This window comes from Ambystoma mexicanum, chromosome 8 (assembly GCF_040938575.1).
Source record: "Ambystoma mexicanum isolate Mex_15411 chromosome 8, UKY_AmexF1_1, whole genome shotgun sequence".
Taxonomy (NCBI): domain Eukaryota; kingdom Metazoa; phylum Chordata; class Amphibia; order Caudata; family Ambystomatidae; genus Ambystoma; species Ambystoma mexicanum.
Window position 1 is genome coordinate 334,560,193 of NC_090929.1, and position 19,205 is coordinate 334,579,397.

Consider the following 19,205-nt stretch of genomic DNA (forward strand, 5'->3'; position numbering starts at 1 on the left):
TGGATCCCTACCCTGGGGTGGACAAGCAAAGAGAGGATCATCTGGGTGGAGGGTCTGTCGGGAACGGGTGGTGGGATACACTTAGGCGAGACATGGTATCCGCCTTTTCGTATTAAGGAACAACCTAGCCCCCTCCACCCCCCAGCATTTAAGGGCTATTATAAGACATCTCCCTTTATTTTCCCAGTACTAAGACATGGAAGAAGCAATGAAGAGTAGTAAACATTATTAACCCAGTTTACCACTCTGGTACTGAGACGAAGAAGATGCCTGTAGAGGGGTATGAGAACCAGGCATGTCGGCTGAACACTTTCCAGAGGGTCAGGCAAATAGGTTTAATGAGCAACATCTGAAAGTGATTAAGAACTAAATAGAGTCCTCCTCTGAGTCAGACAGAGAGTAAAACCCGGGATTCCGAGTGGAAGCCAGACTGGAGGTCGGAGCGGAGGCCGAAGTGAAAGTCCTGACCGAGAGTAGCTGGGAAGACGCCTGTGAAAGAGGGAGGAAAGTGAACCATTACTGGAAGCTGCAGGAATCCGATCTGTGAAGCAGAACGCGCCGCAATGCCAAAACCGCAGGTGTTTGAATCGGGTCTCTTGTCTGGCACTGGAGCAGGAGCTCCTTTCTGTATCGTCAGTGCAGCGGGGAGCAGAGCTGGTGATGTCCGTTTCAAAACTCTTGTCAATGCTTACTTTTATGGCTTCTCATCGTGTTAATTACTTTTTCATCTTGATCTCCTTATAGCCAATTCAGATACTCAAAATGTAATGTCTCTGGCATTAAACCACCCATCCACCGTGTCCGTTGCCCCTTTTCACCCAGGCAAACTCACTGGCTTTCTCACAGTCTGGTTTCCACTTTCTGCGGCTTTCCGGAGACTCATCTCTGCTCACGGTCTGCTTGCGCTGGTTCCCTCTGGCATACGGCGTCCTCCATGGCTTCCTCGCTGCTTACTTTGGAGCTCTGGTATACGGCAGTCAGGGGTCCTGCACCTGTGAGCATTCAGGAGCCTCTCCAACGCTCCCGGTAAAGTGCCTGCTCGCTGCCAGAACTTCAGTCCTGGAACTCTCCTTCAAACTTACTGTCTCTTTCTTCAAACCTCTAAGCCAAGCCTATTTTAAAGTTCCCGGCTCCATGATAATGAGACCAAGAACTAGACCGTTCATGTTTCTTCATCCATTCTGTCTTCTGTGTTAATGGTGGCCTCGTAGTCTCAGTACCTAAGTGGTGTGTGTTGGGAGATGGTTTTCTAGAAAAATTGGGAAGGGATTGATAATACTCTATAAACACCTGGGGAATATTAGGCTCATTGGAAAAGGGAAATGGGGGATACCATGTCTCACCCAATGGTGCCTCACCCCCACTCCCCAAGTCTCCTTTAGCCAGGTGATCCTTCCTTGCATATCCACTCCCAGGGTCAGTATCCGAAAGTGTTAGCCTTACCCTGGCCACCTGGTAGGAGGATATGTTGGGGCATGGAGTGTGGACACCTTCAGATTCCTCACAATACTTACCTCTCCCTTCTCTATGGCTTCCTTTCAATGTTATCCAGCTTAGCGAAGCAGAGAGAAATCAAGCCAGCATTTGCCCCTGAAGGAAACTGCAATGTTGTGGTGAGGGGAAGCACTATGTGATGACTGGACCAGAGAAAGAACTGGGGTTTGAACTGTTGAATACAGCTCCCTTTCTCTCTAATCTAAATGGTTAAGTTTCACTCACTGGATGCTGAGATGGTTTCGCCTCGTGCCAACCTCATACACAACAAACAAATTGCATAGCTAGTTCGGCTGTTCCCCCTATTAAGGTTTGTGTTCTTTCCACATGAACACTTAGTAATTTATGCTCATAGCAGGTAAGTGACTTTTAAAAAATCAAATAATTCCACTTTCGACAACATAATCCTGGATTTAGACACCATATTTTTCTCCATGTGTAAAACCTTTCCATCCCTCTCTCAGCATTCTACACAAGCAAATATGGCTACAAGATGTGCCTTCGTATCTACTTGAATGGCGATGGGACAGGTCGTGGGACCCACCTTTCCCTCTTCTTTGTTGTGATGAAAGGACAGAGTGATGCTCTCTTGCGCTGGCCGTTTAACCAAAAGGTGAGTTCAGTGGTTTCTGTTGTGTAACACTTATTTAATCTCTTGGGAGGTATTGTCTGGCTGCATCCTTTTTATCCTGTGGTTTTCATCTTTAATTTAGTTTTTAATAGCTTAAGTCTTGAGGATATGCTTTTCAGGAGCCTTAGCTCAATCCAGAGTGAACTGTTATCCAAACGGCATTCATCCATGAAAGGACACACTTAAAATCTGAATGGGCCTCTCCCTTGAAAAACCTTTCAACATAGAGCTTTCACTGTTAGGAGGCAATACATTACTTATAGAACTAGGGTACCAGAACCCCATTTTGTCCCTCTGCAGGTGTTGTCTGACATTTTAGGGATTTACTTCCAGCAACAATCAATAGTCCTGAATGGGACTGCCTAACATAAGGAAATGAAACCTTTGCCCAGAGGCTTCAGCAAGGCCCAACACATACTCCATGTGTTCATCCTTAATCGGCACATCACTTCAATGTATGACTTTCATATTCAAGCTAATGTTTGCTTATGTTAGCAGGTGTCTGGATTCCACCCCAACGTCTTTACATAGCCCCATACTGAACTGTACTCTCTCCAGTAGTGTAATTTGCTTGCATCTTTTATATGATAATTGGATATCATACAGGATGCTCCCTGTCCTTCCTCTGGACTCTTTCGCGACCACTGCGACTTTCTTTCACTCTTTATTCTCTCCTCTGGCCAAATACTCACTATGCAGGGCACACTCTGGATGTTCTGATCTCTTCAGACCTTCCCCTTTCTATCTCTCCCACCACTCCTCTCTCCTGGAGTGATCACTTTCTCCTTTCCTCCCAGCTCACCCTCTTCACCCCTCAGGCCAAGCCAACTCCAGCACTGCCACCCACATTCTCGGTTATCCGACCCATGAAGCGTGTGTCAGTTTAGGCTTTCGCCGCCTCTTTCTCACCCACCTAGCCCCCCTCCCCTGTTGGCTGACTCTCACCCTGACGCGGCCCTTTCCATGCTCCACTCTGCTATATCTGATACTCTTGATGTTCTTGCCCCTGTCATGAGGATCCGCCTGAAGCCCAAGGCCAAGTGCAACTCCTGGTACGATGCTGACCTCGTCACCCTCAAACGCAAATGCAGGGTGGCTGAGAGGAAATGGCTTGCTTCCGCTACATCCTCTAACAAACTGGCCTGCTGCCTGCTCCAACGGTAATACCGGCTCTCTGTCCGCACCAAGAAGAGAGCTCAAATCCAAACTTGTGTCTCTGCGGCATCTAACAACTCGGCCAAACTCTATAAAATCTGCAATGAACGGGCCAATCCTGCCGCAGTCTCTACCTCTCTTGTCCCCTCCCAGGTCCTCTGCACGGCTCTGGCTTCTCATTTCATCTCTAAAACTCAGGACGCCCTGACCTCTCTCTCTTCCTCTCCCCTCTCCCTGCCCTTCAGCTCTCCTCCCTCCTTCTCTTGATCTCCCCAGACAAGGCTTCTAGACAAGTCTGATCTATTAAAGTCTCATCAAAACAGGTTCACCCCTGTACCTCCAAAACCATCAAGGTCCACATTGTCACCCTGGCTGCCGCTCTGACCGACTTCTGCAACCACTCCTTCGCCACTGGAGTCTTCCCTTACCCTCTGAATCACTCCCTTGTGCACCCTGTTCTTAAGAAACCCTCTGCGACCCGTCCTGCCCAGCAAACTATCGCCCAATCTCCATCACCCCTTTCCTGGGCAAACTCTTTGAAAAGCTGGCCATCTCCCAGCTTAATCTTCACACTGAATCTGTTTGTTGTCTTCATGACCATCAGTCTGGTTTCAGAGCTGCCAGAAGCACGGAAACTGCTCTCCTGAACATCTGTGAAGACCTGCTCTCCAACCTTGATTCCAATACCCCGTGTCCTCATCTTGATCTCTCTTCTGCCTTTGACACCGTCAACCATGCCATCCTGCTCATTTGTCTCTGTGTCAACCTGGGTATCACCGATCAGGCCCTGGCTTGGCTGACCTCTTTCCTCTCCGATCGACCCTCCTAGGTACAACTTGGGTCCTTCCTCTCCTCTATCTCTACCTGTGGTGTTCCCCAGGGGTCTAACTTCTCTCCCTGGCTTTTCAACCAATACCTGGCACTTCTTGCTCACCGCATTGCCGCTCTCTGCCCCAACCTTCAGTGCTATGCGGATGACACTCAGCTCATTTTCATGCTCTCTTAAGCCCCCTCTTCTCCTCTCATCTCTGACTGTCTGCTATCCAGGAGTGGTTGGCCGCCAATGACTTCTGCCTTAATGCCAGTAAGACTGAGATACTCCTCATTGGTATACCCGCTCCCTCCTTTCCTGTCGCTCTCTTGGCCCTCTTCCTGCTCCCACCTGTGAGGCTAAAAACCTCTGGGTCGTCTTCGACTCCACACTCTCCTTCTCTACTCACATCTCTGATGTCTCTAAGAAGTCACACTACCAGCTGCACCTCCTCAGAGGTATTCTTCCTTTCCTCTCCTTTTGCCAGATACTCACTGTCTCCAGAGCTCTGGTTCTCTCTAGGCTGGACTACTGCAGCAGCCTCTTTGTAAATCTGCCTGCCTCTACTCTCCGCAACTCATCCAAAACTGGACTGCGAGACTTGTCCTTGGCCTCAAGCCTAGGGATCGTATCTCTCCAGGACTGAAATCTCTGAACTGGCTCCCAGTGGCTGCAAAGATTAAGTTTAAACCCATCTGCATTGCCCACAAGGCCTTCTGGGGCCTGGGGCCTCAATACCTTCAACTCTCTCTTCCTAAATATTTTCATTCCTGAGCTCTTTACTCATCCGCCTCCAACTCCCTTGGGGTCAGTCGCTTCTCCCAGCAACGAGTTAGTGCTAGATCTTTCTTTGACTGGGGCCTTCCTCTGGAACAGCCTCCCTGTCTCTCTGAAAATTGAGAAGAATCATCTCTTGTTCCGGAAGCACCTCAAGACCTTCCTCTTTGCTTCTGCTTTCTCCCGTCCTCTCCCCTGCTGAACTCCTGGCTGAAACTGAAACTACACCGGTCACCTGGCTCCCCCCTGTCTCGGGCCCAGGTCCCCTGCCCGCCAGTTGCACACCTGCACTGCCCCCCTGGCAACCCTCACACTCTGGGGCTGTTTCTGTACCCCTACAGCCCCCGACACCTGCTGTCTGCACTTACCTTTGCACCTGCCACCATCTGGCCACACCTCCTATTTATTCTTATTTATTTTATTTATTTACTGTTTATCCTATGTACTGCACTTCCCCTCCTCCTACCCCCTCACACTTTTCCCCTTGCCCCCTCCCCTGCACTTGCGCGATCTCAATGTCACCTGGCCTAGTAAGATTGTTGTCTCTGTCTTCCCCCTGCTCCCCTCCCTTGCCTCGTCACGCCTTGAAACACTTGTGTATAGGCGCATTATAAATGCAATATTATATCATGTATCTTCTATATGGCATTTCTTCAAAAGGTAAGCATTGCATGCAGTGATAAGACTTTCAGGTTGTTGAGACCCTGCCTTGCTGAGAAGGTTTTTAGGGACAGAATGCGATATTTTTCCCATCAAAGCCCAGCTACCTTGGATGTCCATCCCACCTACAATCAGACTGGCACTTTCCCTTAATACTAATGGGATTGGTCAACAGTCATCTGGTGAAGGGTGTGAAACAATCTATCATAAGAGTATACATGCTTCCAACCAAAAGATGGACCAAACTCTATCTATTGGATACTATGGCAGAGCAGTCCTGCTTCACTCAAGGGAGGAAGCAGTGTTTGTGGACAGGTGCGTTAAGTCCCAAAGATACACCCCACAAGACTACACTATGCAAATATGCTTAATTATACACACTATTTAGAATTACACATAATTATAATTGGTTATTTACAATATGCTTAATACCAAAGAGGTTTCTAAGCGTGGACCCAGGATTCGAAATGGTGCTGCTTTGCGTCGTTTTGCTTCCAAGATGAGCGCTGAGCTAGACTACCCATGCCGTATTGCAACTAGTAGTTCAACTGAGTACTCTGGGTTAGTTTTAGCGAAGAGTAGGCATAGACTATGTATGAAAACATTAAAGAGGCTTTGACTCTCCTTTTTCAATTTTAAACTAAATGTGCAACCTATAACTGGTGGTAAACTCCCTTCTCTAGAAGGGCAGAGAGTGAGGAGAAAAGCAGACCCTAAACAACTGTCAAATTTGGCCCAGTCCTAATCGAGAACCACAGTGCCAAACATTGATTAGCCGCATTTGCTTCAAAACTTTCCATAAACAAATTATTACAGATAATGCTCTGTAGGCTGATCCTTTCAACTGTAGTGAGGAGGGAGGGAAGGAAGGGGTTAAACAAAATTAGAAAGCAGGTATAGAGTACCATCAGTAAATCGGTTAGATTTTCAATACCAGGCCTATTTAGGCCTAGAACAATGTAATCACACTAGGACAGGCAAAACAAAGTTTCCAGTGTTGGGAAATGGCAGGCACAACCTGTTAGTGATTTCTTTTTAAAACCCACTTTGACGAATCAACTTCCGGGGCACCAGTGGTCCAGGGTTGAATATTAGTTTCTAAACCATCAATCAACCCCACACCTCTAGTGCACCAGAAGGGATCCAAACATATTGGAATACAAGTAAATTATAAGACCTCCTTGTCCAATTTTGGTAAGGTGGACGGAACGGCAGGCTTATCTCCGCAAGGTTGTGGATCGTTGGGTTTGTTGCAACACAGCGAAAATACAATTATTACCCAATGATGAAAGGATGGAAGGGACTGTCCAGTCAAGGTTATATAAAAATATCTACTTTATTATTACTACAACAGACAGTTCTTTCACACTACAATTACAACCCACACTGTAAAGGAACACAGAGGACAGACAGTTTCACAAAGGAAAGGGATGCACTCTGGATACGGACAGGAGGGTAGTTGGTAAAGTAATCCGTCTTATAGTTCAAGATTATTTGGTTCCAGCACCAAAGGGGCAAAGGGTCGTAACTGTGTCTAGGGGCCTTCAGAGAACGACCATGGGGACACACCCAAAAAAGTACCTGGTGCTGAAGAAGTTCTTGGTGCTCGACATAGTCAAGGCGGTTCCAGGGCGCTTTGCAGCCCGTGAGACAGAATTAGTGGCGGGAGACAGCTGTGGGTACCAGGCGGCAGGTAGTTTGACAAGCAAGGCTGGATAGACATCTGCAGGCTGTCCGGTGTGGCAACTCAGGGCCAAGAATCGTTGTCTCTGTGCTGGTTGGTGGATCTGGAATGCTGGTCGAGGCGTCTCGGACGGCTCTGGTAACTGCGGCGTGACCAGTCGTTGGTGCAGCAGGATGCGGTTCGAGGACTCGACTGTCTCGAAATTGTCCTTAAAAAGATGGCCGCTGGATGATGCTCGTGTGACACTGCGCTTAGCTTCTTAGCAGGGCTCATGTCCTTTCAAGGCAGACAGCCCAAAGCTCAGGAGGGTGTTGGCAGGCGACGTTGTGGTCCTTTGTCCCGAGACTCTCCGGCACTTCCCACCTAAGAAGCTTGCTGTCAGAACCTAGCAGGGCATGCTGTGTGCTGGCTGGGTACCATTTCTGGAGTTGCTGGACGGGTCCTCTGAGTCCGGTATCTCCCTCTGTTCCCAGGGAGGTGTTTAGGGGAGGGATCTTGCTTCCCTCTTGGAACTCCTGGCCTTCCTTCACTGGCGGAAGATGTATGGTAGACTGTACTTTCAGCTCGGGTCCAAATGAGTATTTCTTACTCCTTGCAAAGTCTTCAGATGATCTGGTCATTGAGGCTTCAACCCTCTTTTAAAGCAAAATGGGCCCCATCGATTGGTGTAGGCTAAGCTTACCTTAATGGACCAATCCTGGGTCCCTACCAACAATCTTCAATGATGCTTCAGGTCAGAACCAAAGCGCTTGGCAACAGACAGGGCAAGGATGACAACATATACTTCTAAGTCCCACCCATCCTCCTATCTGCTGTAAATCAAAGTGTCTCCCTAATTAACTGAGCCCTATGTGGTGCTTGATCACAACATGGGCCTTCTTTGAAGTTGTGGGTTGCAGGCAGACCTTCGTCTCCTACAATTAACATACTTCCCTGCTCTGAAAGGAGTGGTTCCAGAAAGGACATTCACTGCCCTTTCATACCAAAGAGGGGTGTTGGCACCAAGTTCACACATTGCATTACAAAGAGGTGTCTGGTCTTCATTGTCACTCCCTGCACCCAGGCCTTCCCTGAGGCCTGCTAATTAACATTCTTCACTATTCGCCAACACCAGCAAGGTTTTGCAATGGAGATGCAAACCCATGGGGCCTTGAAGGCTGCCCAATACCTTCTCAGGAGGATGAGCAAACAGGCAGAAGGTAGTAGCAAATATGCAGAAAGCACCCTGAAGACTGAGGAACCCAACCATGTTGATCTGGGTGGCTGTATGGGCAAAACAGGGGAACCAGCCAACAGAAAATAGCCCCACAACGGGGGGCAACAGTAGTGGCAACCCAAGGTGGACCAGGAACGAGCAGAGGTGGAGTAATGGTGACCCAACACTGTTCTGGGGACTACATAACTTGAGGTGCTAGCACAATGTGGCAAAACAAAAACGGCACAGCAATAGTCCCAGCATGTTACATCCAGTCCAGCCAGAAAGGAGGACCGAGAGGATGACCAGGAACAGTCCACGAAGCAACAAAATGGCTATTAGTAAATACTTTAGTACTCCAGTAATTACCATACTGGTACATTGGGCTATTGATGAGGTAAAATCATATGCAACCATAGTGAAGCCATACAGTTACCACAAGCCTACTCCTCAACACAACGGTAGTGTGATGAAATCATCTCAGGGCCAAAATGGGTGCTTAACTAACATCCCTGTGCCACGAGTCATATAGACTACCATAGGACACACATTAACTAGGCCACATAGAAGAAAGTAAGAATCAAGAAAATGCAAATCAGTTAGCGGTCCTGTTAAATGGGACAACAGAACTCCCAAAATGGGATTCTGTCCTTACGCTGACATTCTTAAAAAAATAAGTGGTCTATTGGAACTGTCCTTCTTGAGCAAACCCTCACCAACCCAGAGACTTACTGAATCTATACACTTGGAATTCAGCTGACATCCTGAGGAATTCTGGAAGTAGTATGGTCCTGTATCGACCCACCCCCACCCCCACCACCACCCCTGCCCTGCTTCTTCCATCGTCTGAGCTTAAGTAAGCGATTCTTCATCCCCACTGGTTTTTCCACTAATATAGTGTATATATTAAGCTTGTGAACGAGTTTAGATTGACATGCAATGATGATTATGCCAGTTAAAGTGGGTGTCAACAGCAGTGTTCCAGTAATACAATCACTACTCATACTACGCCTTTGTTTCTATGCCCTCGGGTTGCATTTTGTTTCTGCCATTGGTGTGGTCACTGTAGTTCAAGAGGAAAATGTTTCTATCAATATTATATGCCAGGGAACACATCGACCATTGGTGTCCCTGAGACAGCATCAAATGGCTTTAACGTCAAAGACACGCAGCCAAGCTCTGCCACTGATCCATGGCATAATTAGTGTGACAGGGCCGAGAGACAGGCCCTGTTAGGGGAAAGAGGGTGCCCGACCTCTAACGCCGCAGCTGTTGCCAGTGTGTCTGAAGAGGGACCCCCTCCCAGACCTTCATTTCCTGGGAGCACTCTGCCCGCAACAGGGAGCCACTGTTGTCAGGATGCTAGAGCCGTAGTTGATGCAGCCAGAGACCCAGCGAGTAGCAGAGCACCAGATACAGCCGCGTTGATGGAAAGCGCATAAAGAGGGGTTGGTCGGTGCAGAGTCTAGAAGGGAAGCGGGGCTCCAGTTGGATCCCGCGTGAAAAGAGAAAGCCACCAACCCGCCAGGGTTCAATAGTAATGAAAACAGGCTTGCAGGAAAACCAGGAAAATAAGGAGCAACGTTCCCTCTGGAACCATTTGGTGGCCCATGCCAGGAATACGGCATGGCTGTGTGTGAAAGAGGGTGGATCCTAAAGCCTTTTAGAAGCCTCCCCTTTCAAACCTCCTTAGATGTGGTAAGTGATTGGGTAGTAAAGATGGACAATCCTGGAAGGGGGAGGGTATATTGGAAGCAGTGGAGATGTTGGAAGTGGTAGACGAATTGGAAGTGGAGGAGGGGAGAAGAAGTGGTAGTAGGGAGTGGTAGTTGTAGTGGAAGGTAGTGCACAGTAAGGCGAGAGAAAGGGAGTAGTAGAGAAGTCGTAGGTCGTAGTGGAATTGGTAGTAGTACAAGTAGCAGGAGAAAGGGAGTAGGTGGAGCAGTAGAACGGAAGTAGGAAGTAGGAGGTAGTGGTAGTATTGAGTGGAGGACGAAGACAGTAAGAGGGGGAAATAAGGTAGCATCAAGATTGGTGAAGTGAAGGTCAGAGTGAAAACACGGAGGGACAGTAGTGTGGTGGGGAGAAGGACATCGTACTACACCAGCGTAGAAGGGCAAGCTGAGGGTATGCGTGGCTGCTGAGTGTTTCCAAACGCGTGGACGTAGGCTCCATTCCTGGACTCACTAAGCGGGGCTAGGAAAGGGACAGCCAGAAAATAAGCCATCATTTAAGGAAAACACTGTAGCATTCGGCAGAAATACAGGCAGTAGGTGTCACCTTGCGGTAGAACTAACACCCATTACAGACACCTGGGCTAGGCAAGGGGAAACCCCGGGAATTGAGTGAGAGGGGGGTCTTCTCTAGCACCAAATTCTCCAAGACCCTGGTTGGCCCTGAAATCTCCTGCAGTATACACCACAAACCAATCCGTCTGTATTTATACCAAATAAACACCTTTGAACTGCCAGTTGGTCTCAGTGTGGCTGATTTCAGTGAATCCCCATCACGTTATGGAGATGTATTGGAAAATTCGTAACACCATTAATTTAATATTTAGGTCTCTAGCCCTCTGCATTAGCCATACCAACGGAGAAGACTCCATTTAAATGTTGCTGGGAGTGCAATTCCTGGTTTTCATGGGTCAATGCCCACAGTCTCTGTACCTGCTATTTGGCCTAGACCACACCAAGAGTAAATGCATAGGGTGTAAGAAGTTTTATTCTAAGATCTTAAATAGTCACAAACAACAGTGCTGGTCAGTGTATGAATGGGAGGCTACCAAAGCTGAGGGCTCTGAACAGCACAGTGACATTAAGGTCGAATTGCATGGGAAGTGGGTGGAGTCTGGAGTCTGACCCCAGGGAGACTGAGTCTGCCCAGGCTCTGGTACATAAGGGAACCTCTACTGTCCTGAACCATCCAGCCCCCTTCTGTGTACTTCCTGCTTAGAGGCAGACTCAGGAGGTGCTGCATGGTGACCAGAAGGGTGAAGGGTCTAAAAAGCTCACATTGGTGTCAAAACAAAGGACCTAGACACGTAGCCAAAGCCCAAGCACAGGGCAAAGCTTGCCCTGTCCAAATGATCACAGAAGGCTAAACCAACCACACCCAAGAAGCACACTAGTGGCACCGATTTGCATTGTCTTACTGAACGCTGTTACCGTACAGATGTAGGAACAATCGGCACAGAGGAATTGCATTCTGACAAAGTCACGCATACAAATGATGTCAATAGGCAGGCGGCCGTATAACAGGGATCCAAACGTGGCGCTGGAGAAACATGAATCCAAAAGGGTGCCAAACAGACCTCTAAACATGGCGCCGAAAAGTTAGATGCCATAAAACAATTGACTCGACATAGCATGGAAAGCTTAGGCTTGGAATGCCTGCATCAGCCGATGTCATCAGTGGTTGGACAACGGCATATAAATGAAGTTTATGCCATTTTGAGCAAATTATTTTATAGGCACATGTTTTTTTCAGATGCCAGTGCTGAAGGCTTTTAAATCTACACTTAAATCAGCAACTACATGTGTACATGCTAAATAAACACACTCCAGTATGTCACATTAGAAAAGAACAGAACCCCTGAGAATAAGAAGAGAAGGATGAGGAATATGACCAATACGATCCAAAGGGAATCAATGATGCACGGAAGGAGTACCTTTTTATTTGAATTTCAAAATCGCGTTACGCCAAAGCACTGAAGAAAGTAAAATCAGTACAAATCAGGTGAAAAGAATGACACCATGAATCAAATTTAGGATGAAAGAAGATAGTTTTATAAGAATGCAAAAAAAAAGGAATCCAGTGTGTGCTATTTGCCACTGCTCAAAGATGCAATCTTGCAAGTTAAGCTATCATCTCAAGGCGGGTGGAGGGGTTGTGTGCTGTACTTGCACATAAGACTGAGACATAAGACTGAGAAAAACACGAGCTCATTATACTCTGGGAACTGGGGCTGCCCTGACATTCATGGCCAAGGTTCCTCTTGACACCATTTACAATGGCCTACAATATGTACGTTTACAACACACTATTGTATGGTTACTCCAACAAGAGAATATGCTCAAGTAAGTTCCTCAGTACTGGCAAATGTATTTTCTGCTGTGCCACTAGCTTACCCACCATCAACATGTACAGCTCGCTAATATATGCATAGCATGTGAATCGAAACAGATTCAAAAGCCCCAGAAGGCAAACATTACTTAACTTGTATTAGACTTTGCCGTGCTTTTGTCTCTTTAGGGTCACGTGCACCTAGCCGACTTTCCTGTTGTTTGATACACAAGCAACTTAAATGTAGAGACACTCTAGATAAACCTAGAACATTAAAGCTTCTTGAGTTGTGATCTGCTCACATTAATCACAGAAAACAAACCATGTAAGGGTGTAGGCACCGAGGGGCAGTGTGGGTACCTGCACATAAAGTGTAGGGCTAGAATGACAGGAACTCCCATCAAAACCAACTTTTATTTTCGAAGTCAACAGTTTTTAAAACTCTGAACCTGCTAGTAGATGGCAGAATATGCATTGCATGCAACTCTAAGCAGAAACAAGCAGCAACAAAAATGTACTTTATAAAATAAAAGTTGATTGACCTGTATAACATATAGCCAGCATGCACCACCAACATGTTCTATATACAGTGCATGTTGGTGGTGCCTCTTGAAACTAGACTATGCTTCAAAATGCCAAAGTAAATACATTTCGAGTGGATTGTGTCCTCCAACGTATTCCTCATCTTAGATGTATTCCATCCAGCTTTGCTGCTCTTCGGAAATTTTTTCGGCAGAGGGCGCCGTGCGTCGGTGTCGTCGAGTCGCTAGTCCCTCGAAGGCCTCCGTCGAGGGTGATGTCATCGGGTGTATAAGTAGCACGCGCGGCGCCCGTTGGCCTCAGTTCCGTTTTTCCGCAGTTACGTTGCTTCGGACATTTGGCGCGCCTCGAGTTCTGTCAAGAAATATAATATAACGAGAAGTAATTATGTCCTCATCATCGACGCCGACCACGACCCCGAGATCGGGTTTTAAGAAATGCAACTCGTGCGGCTAAAAAATGTTGATCACGGACCCGCACCGCGAGTGTTTGTGGTGTCTCGGGAAGGCCGCGACATGGAGGCCTGTTCGAAGTTTTAGGCGATGATGGGGAAGGCCTTGCGAGAAAGGAGAGGAAAGCTACAGGTAGGTCGGAAGGATCGAAAAGCCTCTAGCGTCGAGTCGAGACCCCATGGGGAAAAATCTCCTCGACGCGAAAGGCATCGGTCTAGATCCCGAAGCGATTCTCATCGCTCGTTGTCTTCGTCGAAGAAACGACGCCATATGTCTCCCTCCACCTCTTCGTCAGACGAGTCTCCGAAAATGAAATGCCCCACAAAACATTCGTCTACCGAAGAGTGGGAAGCATTCAGGGTCAAAATGATGGAGGTGTTTGAGAAGGCGAAGCCTCGGTCCGTGCCTTCTTCGGAAGCCAACCGGGAGCATTATCGCTCTGACACTCGCGCGGCCTCGAGCCCGGGTGATCGTAAAAGGAAGGATAGGTAACCTTGCAGGGCGCCGAGCGATAAACGCTCGAGTCGAGTCGACCGCTCGAGGTCACCGACGCCGTCCGAGACCTATCACACCTCGAAGGGGAAACCGTCGAAGGCCACCTCGACGCCCTCGAAGCAGACCCTGTCGACGACCACTATGTCATCGACGCTATCGACACCTTTATCGACGTCGATGCCGAAACCCTCGGCGCCAAAGGCTCCAACCAAGCCAGGGCAGCCAGAAAAAGAGAAGGAAAAAGTTAAAAAACATGTAATTCCTTCAGAGCCTGGTACTACACCTCTTCCTCCTCCTCTCCCAGAGAAGGTTTTCAAGCCTCTCCCTAGGAAGGAGTTTTTCAAATCCTTGACCTCAATTTATGAGGAACAGGAGAGATCCGAGGAGGAAAATGTACCTTTTGGATTGGAGTATGGCACCCCAAATGTCCCAGAATGCTTGATCTCAGAGGAAAGCAGAATGAGGGATTGACACCTCTCCTGAGAATGACTTCGGTAGAAGATTGTAGGGGAGGAATGGCCACGAGGCCCTCCTCACCTACAGCTCCCTCCCCAGGTGAGGACCATGAATCGATGGGCGCACCCTCATGCCACCCGGGCCCAGGTGGAGGAGGGTTCACCCGCCGACGACATTGCCCACACGCACCCTGTCTTTGCATTTACCAAAAATTAAGTTAGGCCTAGACGCCATCTTGCCTAGCAAACATGGTGTGAGTTCAGCACACTGTAACGAGGCCCCCACCTTTGGAGGGCCTTTCATGCATCTCTGTCGCCTCAGCAGCCCTGACAGATCCGCTGCGAGCGCGTTCCCATGAGAAAGTCGGAGATGAGCTAAACCCGAGATGCCAACACGGCAACATTATATTAGTAACAATGTGATATTGCACCCCGTATGACCCGGACCGCAAGGCCGGGGCAACGGAAAAAAAAAGCTGAAGCATCACTATCTGAAGAAGGTAGAAAATAATTCAAGTATTGGTATTAATGAACTACCTCTGTTTAAAATGTGAATAAACCATAAAAATGTAACGTTATATGATATCCCTCCAGGTCTGGACTAATGCTGCTATAACCACGGAGAAAGATGTTGACCAAACGTGTAACCTCTATTTGTAAAAGTGTTTTTCAATAGTATGTAGAAACTTGAACTCATATATGTTTTGGATCACCCAAAGCGGCGAGCATCAATCTCTGTAGGCCATAACCTAGATATCCCTCGTATAACGTCTAATGTACATACAATACGCACACAATGTAGTGAACATAATGTTAGGTAATGAAAAGGTACTGGAACCGACTATATTAAAGAAATGTGTAACGAAATTGAAATGTGTATCTATATATGTGTCTGAATAACGTTAAAATAAGGCAGAACAGTACAAAACTCCTGCCTTCACTGATCAGCAACGCACGAGGAAAATACCTTTGTGAGTATATGCAAGGTCATTCCCTCTCCCACCCCACCAAGCCTGCCAGATAAAAAAAGCTAAGACTTGTGCCGCGCTCCCTCACCTCCCCCAACCAAGCTGGCGTTACTTCAGAGAGTCAGAGGCCCCCGGCGCCGCAACCAAGGCCACAGCCCGCCACCTGTGTTATTTACAGCACGGTAATAAACCCACCGATGAACCCACTGATCTACCAGCACCCCTCATAAATCCCACGAACCCCCCAAGAATCCTGACCCCGTGTAAGGACGACCCCCATCATTGGGACAAGACACAGAGACCCATCTATATAATAACTCCTGACGCAGCAGACAGACATGTATCACTCGGCCTAGGTCCCAGAGCCCCGTCCCGTGACCTAAAATACCGGTCAATAGGACACAGGTAAATCTCACCCCAACCGACAACCACCAGACCTCTCACGAGGTGCATTCCTCATGTGTTGTGTTTATTTTATAAGATAAGCTGGTGAAGCGATTTATTAATGAACATAAATGTCATTTTCTGAATAACTGTAGTGTGCATGGCCTAGGGCAAATGAGACAGGAAAGGTATTCGTCATTGTCACAGGCTGCCCCAGCACATCAACACAGTACGGATGACCTCAAGCCGGCCTGCCAGGCCCAACCCAACCCACGAGGCTGACCAGTGACGTCGTCCCGCCAAGACCAACCCCGCGGCAGCAACACCTATAGTTAGTCGACACCACCCAATCCCAATTGACTTGTGCCCCCTATAGTGTTTAGGTGTTGATGACGTTTTTTGTATTAGAAATACGCCTGTCTTTGCTATTGTCAGGCAGAGCGCTCTCGTAGGTTGCAGAGTTCTTTGCATGCCTTATCCTTGGATAAACTCCCACTTACGCTCACCCGCACTCTGTCCTGGTCTTATTCCCACTACGGGAGAGTCCCTTATTGTCTCTCATTGCGGGGAGGATCGTGCTGAATTGGGGGCGCTTCCTTTCAGTGGTGACCCCGATAGCGTGATATCTCCAAACTATTTTTTCCTAACTCCTTCTTAAACGACCCCCTTGTGGCACGAGAATCTCCGGTCGAGAAGGGATACGCACGGTGAGCCGTCTCCGGGAGGCCGCCCGCCAACGGCGACCGGCACAATAAGAAGTGCGCACTCAATGAGAAAGGGTACGGGATCCCGATTGGAAAAAAATCCCCTTTGAGTGCCGCTCGCCGGAGCCAGGGGCTGACCGTTGAGTTACCGGTGAAGCCGCCTGGACGGACCCAGTTTCGGAGAGTATCGGTTCAAGACGGGCACGTGAGTACCGAGTGCGAGTGATCGTTAAGGGGAAAAAGAAAGGGAATTGGGAATAAAAGAACGGGGACAGGTAGAGGAGAAGAATATCGGGGGTCTACTACAGACGGGTCTTGAAACTTTCTTTATTCTTTCTTTTGCATATGGCCATTAGGAGTAAGAAATAAGTGACGTGGTAGAAGTGACGGAAACCTAGCTCCGAGAGGGGGTGGAAGGCGGCGCCGCATAGTGCTATCTAGACTAGTACTGGGAATATATGAAGAAGTGAGAAATAAGTTATTGGTGTCTAGCAAAAGGAGACACCGGAAATATTTTTAGTGATTGTGCTCTCTCTCTCTATTTCTTCTTTTTCCATTTCCACGGGGTAGGGGGCGAAAATGAGAAGGGTATAAAGAAGTTAGAACATCTTAAAAGGTGGGGACTCAGCAGTGGCACGTACAGACGTGTACACAGTAACCGTAGCAGGAAAACAGGGACAGCTGGCTAGGGAGGAAAGGGAGGAGAAAGATAAAAGAGTGAGTGGAAAACATTGTGAAGGGTGCGCGCACCGTACGAGTGTGAGAGACGAACGGGTGGCCGCGAGGTGGTGTCAGAGAGTGTGGCCATAACCAGTACTTGATCAATTACAAGTGAGCTCACATAAGAGTGCCTGGGAATGGGAAGGAGATGAGATATGGTGAGTGAGAAGAGATTTGTGCAGTGAATAACGGTGGGTGATAATTTTAAGAGGTCCGCTCTTGTCTGTGCCATAAAGGAATACATACGCATATTTACAGCTGATAAAAAGCAACGAAAGCGAACGTGGTAGCGCTAGCGATTTAAAGGATGGGGGCTGAAACTCCCTTGTCACACATTTGCAAGAGCTTGCCGGGATATGCTGAACGCATAAATAAATATCATGATCAATGGTTAACAGAATTGAAAGGGGAGGGGTTGCCCCAGATTTGGCCAGAAGGAGGGTCTTTTGACAAAAGCATTCTTGATATGGTATGTACATGTATTCGCCTCAAGTATAAGGGAAAAAAATGGCAGAACAGGAAGGAGATATTAGATCTTTGGAGATTGTTTGAGGAAGTACCCCCACCCAAAGCTCCAGCTCCAAATATTGATTTACCCTCCACCACAGACAATCCACTAATGATCCCGCGAGAGGAAAAGGAGCAGTTAAATACAGAACAGCCTGCGGAAGTGGTTATGTTGTACCCAATATTACCTAAACCAGCCCCTGCAGCAGGATATAGCGACCCGATTTATGTGCCTCCCCCTTCAACCAGTACGCCACAAAGACCAACTGCACCCCCACCATACGAAAACACCAGAGAGCGCACCCAGGGAGGCACACAGAGAGTGGACATAGAGAAGTTAACGAGTGACTTAGAGTCGAGGCTTACAGTGGCACGAGATGAGCTCTCAAGAATAAAAGACATATGTGAACGCACAGCATGCGCCCCCACACAATCTGGACGCACGTCTAGAGCGTCGAGCGAAAGCAGACAAATTGAGGAAGGATGGAAAAAGGGGGAAATACTGTTCAGAATTGAGGAAGAACCGACCAGGATAATAGAAGTAGGGACAGCAGAAGGAAGCATTGGTGATGTCTCGCGAGAGAGAGGGATCAGAGAGGATTTGTTATGTGATGTCAGAGGAGGGGGGGATGAGAGTGATAGATTGAGCATGGCAGTAGGAGGAGAAGGCGAGGAGCTAGATGGGGCATGTTCACTGGGGACTATAGAAGATGAATGGATAGGACGACTAAGAAATAGGGTGGGGAAGATGGCGTCATTAGAGTCAACAGTGACTAAGGAAAAGGAAGCTGCAACGGCAAAAGGGAAATTACAACTCCCATTACTCCACAGGGGAGGTGGGAGGCCGAACTATATACCGTGGGCTCAGATGGACAAGGCTAACTTAATGAAATTACTACCACAGCTGTCAGGAGGGGCAAGCAAGTGGATATATGCATTTGAGAAACATACCGCGGGTATACCGCTGGCGGTAGGCGATGTGAAAAGCCTACTAGTGTCCGCAGTAGGGGATCAGGCAGACAGAGTGTGGGCTAAAGCGGGTTTTCCAGCTGTAACTTTAGAGTGTGATCGCCATGATGGGGCTTCTTTTAACACCGTGCGAGCAAGGGTGTGGGACGCACTGCGGGAAACCTTCCCAGATACCCCTGATTTGCAGTCAGTAATGCAATGTACCATGAATGACGGGGAGGACGCTATGGATTACATTCTCCGGGTGCAGGAGATGTGGAGAGCGGAAACGGGTACGCCCTGGCACCAATCCACGTCTCTATTTTACTTCATCATTAAGAGAGGGCTCCCAAAGGAAGTGCAAAAGGCACTAGATAAAATAGCAGGTGTTGAAGCGAAAGGCTGGCCGGAGATCCAAAGCATAATAGTACACCATTGTAAACGGATCAAAGAAAGAGAGAGGGAAGTAGCACAGAAAAGGTTGGCGGATGAGGCGAAGTTGGTGCAATCAAAATTGGTGAAGGTCGCAGCAGCGGTAGCGGGACTCCCACTCATACGGGAGG

The 19,205-nt window shown here is 48.1% G+C and overlaps 1 protein-coding gene across 8 annotated transcripts in view; it reads left to right on the plus strand.

Moving 5' to 3' along the window:
* The window catches only part of TRAF2 (TNF receptor associated factor 2), a 1,562,837-nt gene that overhangs the window by 1,520,077 nt on the left and 23,555 nt on the right, over positions 1-19,205 (plus strand). For 7 of the 8 annotated variants that reach the window (XM_069609765.1, XM_069609762.1, XM_069609766.1 and 4 more), the window contains one exon: positions 1,959-2,107. The exons of the other annotated variant lie outside the window; for it this stretch is intronic. In XM_069609765.1, coding sequence (XP_069465866.1) covers positions 1,959-2,107 — 149 coding nt within the window. The remainder of the gene's footprint in view (positions 1-1,958; positions 2,108-19,205) is intronic. 8 annotated transcript variants of the gene reach the window in all.